The sequence below is a fragment of the Lissotriton vulgaris genome, chromosome 1_1 (genome assembly GCF_964263255.1).
Source record: "Lissotriton vulgaris chromosome 1_1, aLisVul1.2, whole genome shotgun sequence".
Lineage (NCBI taxonomy): Eukaryota > Metazoa > Chordata > Amphibia > Caudata > Salamandridae > Lissotriton > Lissotriton vulgaris.
The window spans coordinates 62,112,238-62,117,519 of NC_141685.1; the positions used below are offsets into that span (position 1 = coordinate 62,112,238).

Sequence of the window (5,282 nt, forward strand, 5' to 3'; positions counted from 1 at the left end):
AATTAATTAATAGTATTTTTTTTAAATAGCTGTTTGGTGCCAGGGCATATGACTTTAATTTCTGCCTTTGGGATTCTATGTTACAACTCCATAGGGTACAGGTATCCTTTGTGAGTTTAATAAAATGTTGAAAATTCTACAAATCCTTACTCCTACATCCAAGTATTTTCAGGCTACCATTCTACGCTCTACTCTGTCAGAAGAACAGCTCAACATTTTCAAAATTCTGCAATTCTGTATTGATTTGGCTTGTAAATAATTTTTGGAGAAATTTACATGCATTAACTATTTAATTTTAATACTATAGGTGATTGAAATTATGGACGAAAAAAGCACCATTTACCACCAGGCAACTGAATGTTAGTGCCATAAGAAGGATTATTCTGAAAAACTGAAGGACATCCAGCATTCTAAGTTTAAAAAAATTCCGAAATCTAGGTGTGGCGAGGAAGTGGGAGCTGAGGAAAGTACTATACCTGTAAGTGAAGTATCTAATTTTGCATTTCATTAACCCAGAGCAAAGTCATACCTGTGCACACAGCATCAGAAATAATGCCAGAAAGACCAATCAGAGCATCCTCATCTGAAATATTATCAGAAAGACAAATTGCCTCAGCATGACAGCATAACATTCATCTAAAGCATCATGTAATCCCAGAGAGGAAGGACACACTGCATAAAAGAAAGTTATAACAAAAGGTTTCTTCTGCAGACCATCAAAGAAAAGACACTAAAGAAGACTCCGAAGCTGACACGCTAACAACCAAAAGATTGGAAAATCACCTTTGTTCAACAACCGTTTTTAACCAGTTACGCAAGTTTGAGACTATCTGCCTCGGGATATAACACCTCGATCCACTCTGCTTACTCTTGCGAAAACCTTAAAAATTCACCACTTTATTGTGTTCATGACCATCTCAGATTGTTTCCTTTTTATTATGTACAGTTCTGTAATTCTATGTAAATCGCCTCACCATTATCTGTTGTGCAGGAGTGATATGTAAAACTGATTAAATGAGCACCGTTGCGTAGTAGCTAATGTGAATAAATCCTCGTCTTCAGAACTACAAACCTTAACCTTACACCAAACATAGAAAGGGTAAAAGGAACTGATGTTCTGCGACTAATGATCCACAATAGTACTGTGCATGTTTTAATGTCCTCGGTTACTGCCAATACCTCAGTGCAAAAAGTGACTTCTCAGCTTAAGCATTAAATATCAGACTAACACCTTATCACTGCATTGCTAAGAACCTATACAAATAGATTTGAGAAAAACGTCAGTCACAAAATAAGTTGCTGCCAGAGAGGCTATAACCAAAAGACCAATATCTGCTAGAAACATTTCGACAGGTGTTACAGGGCTGCTTCCAGTCATATTTTGCTCAATGCAAATGTTAAGAAGATTACATACAATTTCTTTTAGAGATAAGTGCTGAACATTATCTAAACAAGCCCGACTTTAAAATCAGGTTCACTCTTACTGTGGCATATAAGCAAGAGAAAAGTAGAGATATTACCTCTAGGAATACAATTGATAAAAGCACGGGCTGTGAGAACAAATTCAGTGTTCAAACCCGTCTCAATCAAAGCAAAATAACCCAAGTTGGGGAAAAATAGTTACCTGTGCCAACAAAGATTCAACCATAAATCTCATCTCACTGAATTTGAGAGAATGCTCACTGGGGAAAACCACTCTCAGTGCAAAGTATGCCAAAAAAGTTTCAGGCGTAAATCTTATCTCACTAAGCATATGAGAATCCACACTGGGGAAAAACCTTATCAGTGCTCTGAATGCCAGAAAAGGTTTAGTTTCAAACCTAGTCTAAATCTGCATGCATTAACCCACTCTGGGGAAAAACCTTACCAGTGCCCTGAATGCCAGAAATGTCTCAGTGACCAAAACAGTCTCACTCGTCATATAAGAACCCACACTGGGGATAAACCTTATCAGTGCACGGATTGCCAGAAATGTTTCATTGAGAAAAACAGTCTCACTCAGCATAGAAGAACCCACACTGGGGATAAACCTTTTCAGTGCTCTGAATGCCAGAAATGTTTCAGTTACAAAAGCAGACTCATTGAACATACGAGAATCCAATGTGGGGAAAACCCTTATCAGTGCTCTGAATGCCCAAAACATTTCAAACTTAAATCACTTCTAACTGCACATGTGAGATTCCACACTGGGGAAAAACCTTATCAGTGCTCTGAATGCCAGGAAAGATTTTGTAACAAACAACGTCTTTCTCAACATGCAATAACCCATTCTGTGGAACAGCCTTATCAGTGCTCTGAATGCCAGAAATGTTTCAGTGTAAAACGTAATCTCACACGGCATACAAAGATCCACACTGGGGCAAAACGTTATCAGTGCTCTGAATGCCACAAATGTTTCAGTGACAAAAACTGTCTCACTCGGCATACAAGAACCCACACTGGGGAAAAACCTTATCAGTGCTCTGAATGCCAGAAATGTTTCATTGACAAAAATAGTTTCACTCATCATATAAGAACCCACACTGGGGAAAAACCTTTTCAGTGCTCTGAATGCCAGAAATGTTTCATTGACAAAAATAGTTTCACTCATCATATAAGAACCCACACTGGGGAGAAACCTTTTCAGTGCTCTGAATGCCAGAAATGTTTCAGTTACAAAAGCAAACTCATTGAACATGCAATAATCCATTCTGTGGAACAACCTTATCAGTGCTCTGAATGCCAGAAATGTTTCAGTGTAAAAAGTAGTCTCACACGGCATACAAAGATCCACACTGGGGAAAAACCTTATCAGTGCTCTGAATGCCAGAAATGTTTCATTGACAAAAGAACTCTTTCTCAACATACAATAACCCACACTGGGGAAAAACCTTATCCATGCTCTGAATGTCAGAAATGTTTCAGAGACAAACGCAGTCTCACTCAACATATAAGAACCCACACTGGGGAAAAACCTTATCAGTGCTCTGAATGCCAGAAATGTTTCAGAGACAAACGCAGTCTCACTCAACATATAAGAACCCACACTGGGGAAAACCTTTATCAGTGCTCTGAATGCCCAAAACATTTCCACTGTAAATCACTTCTAACTGCACATTTGAGATTCCACACAGGGGAAAAACCTTATCAGTGCACTGAATGCGACAAATGTTTCAGGGTAAAAAGCAATCTCACTCAGCATATAAGAACCCACACTAGGGAAAAACCTTATCAGTGCTCTGAATGCCAAAAATGTTTCGGCCAAAAAAACAGTCTCATTATTCATATAAGAACCCACACTGGCGAAAAACCTTATCGGTGCTCTGAATGCCACAAATGTTTCAGTGAAAAAGCCAGTCTCACTCAGCATATAAGAACACACACTGGGGAAAAACCATATCAGTGCTCTGAATGCCAAAAATATTTCTGCCAAAAAAACAGTCTCATTATTCATATAAGAACCCACACTGGGGAAAAACCTTATCGGTGCTCTGAATGCCACAAATGTTTCAGTGAAAAAAACAGTCTCACTCCGCATATAAGAACCCACACTGGGGAAATACCTTATCAGTGCTCCAAATGCCAAAAATGTTTCAGCCTTAAATGTAAACTCACTAAACATATGAAAATCCATACTGGAGAAGAAAATTATCAGTGCTCTAATTGTCAGAAAAGATTCAGAGGTAGAGATGGTTACAAGCGCCATAAGAAAACACACCATCAAAATATTTTAGTGCCAGAAAAGCATCAGTTTTAAACACAATCTCACTCTACAGGAGCAGACGCGCACAGGGAAAAAACATTACCAATGCTGTGAATGCCAGAAATTCCTATCTGATAGGCACAGCCTCACTAACCATAAGCGACTCTATACTGATGAAAAACCTTATGAGTGCTCTGAATGCCAGAAAAGCTGCAGAAAAAAACGCTATCTCACCATGAGAAACTCCACACTGGAGAAAATCCTTATGCCAAAAAAGCTAGTATCTGAAAGACAGAATCTGAAATAAACACGTTCGTGTTGAATGAATGAATGAATAGCATTTTTATACCGCGCAAAACTTAGCCCCAAGGGGCATCAAGGCGCCAGACAAACAAACAAAAGGTCCACATTACCAGATAGATGAACGAGGAAGCCACAAAAGGCGCAGTCCCTAATATGCCTGGGAGAAAAGCCAGGTCTTCAGGTGTTTTTTGAAGACCGCTAAAGAGGATTGGCTAGTGAGCTCCAAAGGGAGAGAGTTCCAGAGTTTAGGAGCTAGAACAGAAAAAGCTCTGCCTCCCCACTTTGCCTTTGTGAACTTGGGGACCACAAGCAAATTATTGGAAGAAGACCGGAGGGTTTTACTGGGGGAATACACACACAGAAGGGCCCTGATACCTTCTGAGCCTGTGCCGTAAAAAGCACCATGGGCTAAGCACAGGAGTTTAAAGGTAATCCTAGAGGGGATGGGAGTTCCTGCCAAAAGTCTTGAATCATTTGAAAAGATACCATCCAGTGTATGGCCGGCCAAATGTGTGGGGCCAATGACCAGTTGACCCAAACCACATGCCGCTAGACCATCTACAAGTACTGCTGTATCCTTCGATTCTATGGCCTCTAAGTGAAAATTAAAATTGCCGCGAATACTGAAGTGGGGCTTATCAATGTAGGGCTCTATCAATTTAAGGATGTCATGGGCAAAGGTCGTTCTGGGGCCAGGAGGTCTATAACAGAGAATACCAGAGAAAGAGGCCGAGGGAAGGAAATTAATAGAGAAATACAAAGCCTCAAACTTATCAGAGGGTAATGAAAGAGGCTTAGTGCTACAAGTAAAAGTGTCTCTGTAAAGGATACCCTGACCTATCCATTCTGGCCAAAGAATAGCCCTCGGGGACTGCCTCTACGAAGTCAGGGCCGCAGGTTTCAGAACCCCAGGTTTCGGTAATAAAGACCCAAGGGGCCCTTTTTTGAGAGACAAAGTCGTTGAAGGCAACATTATTACGAGCCAACGACCTAGCATTAAGGAGCAGGCCAGCCTCACTTAAATCGTTAGGAACGGGAAACTGACTTCAATATCTCCTACATTTATTAAGACAATAATGGCGAGGGCGTATGGATCTAGAAACCCCTTTGCAACAGTTGAGATTAACCAGGTTGTTAGGAATAGAAGAGGAATGACACAGTTTAAACCCAGGTCTAAGTGCAAGAAGTGCAGAGTGGGAATATAACTCACGATGATTTTTATGAAGAGTAAAACGAGGTCCAGCCCAACTAGCCCCTTGCGCGTCCTTAGCGCGGATGGGCGCAACTTCGGTGCACG

At 40.5% G+C, this 5,282-nt stretch overlaps 1 protein-coding gene across 1 annotated transcript; it reads left to right on the forward strand.

Moving 5' to 3' along the window:
- Positions 1-1,675: 1,675 nt before the first annotated feature.
- LOC147737276 (uncharacterized) lies at positions 1,676-3,736 on the forward strand. The gene is made up of 4 exons (XM_086923480.1): positions 1,676-1,766; positions 1,851-2,087; positions 2,172-2,504; positions 2,757-3,736. The coding sequence occupies exons 1-4, from the start codon at positions 1,676-1,678 to the stop codon at positions 3,734-3,736; spliced, it is 1,641 nt and encodes a 546-aa protein (XP_086779606.1).
- Positions 3,737-5,282: the final 1,546 nt, after the last annotated feature.

Coding starts and splice junctions, on each gene's coding strand:
- LOC147737276 (XM_086923480.1), top strand. CDS start 1,676: ATGCTCACTGGGGAAAACCACTCTCAGTGCAAAGTATGCCAAAAAAGT. Junction 2,088..2,171: donor CAAAAGCAGACTCATTGAAC/ATACGAGAATCC, acceptor TTCTAACTGCAC/ATGTGAGATTCCACACTGGG. Junction 2,505..2,756: donor TGACAAAAATAGTTTCACTC/ATCATATAAGAA, acceptor GTAGTCTCACAC/GGCATACAAAGATCCACACT.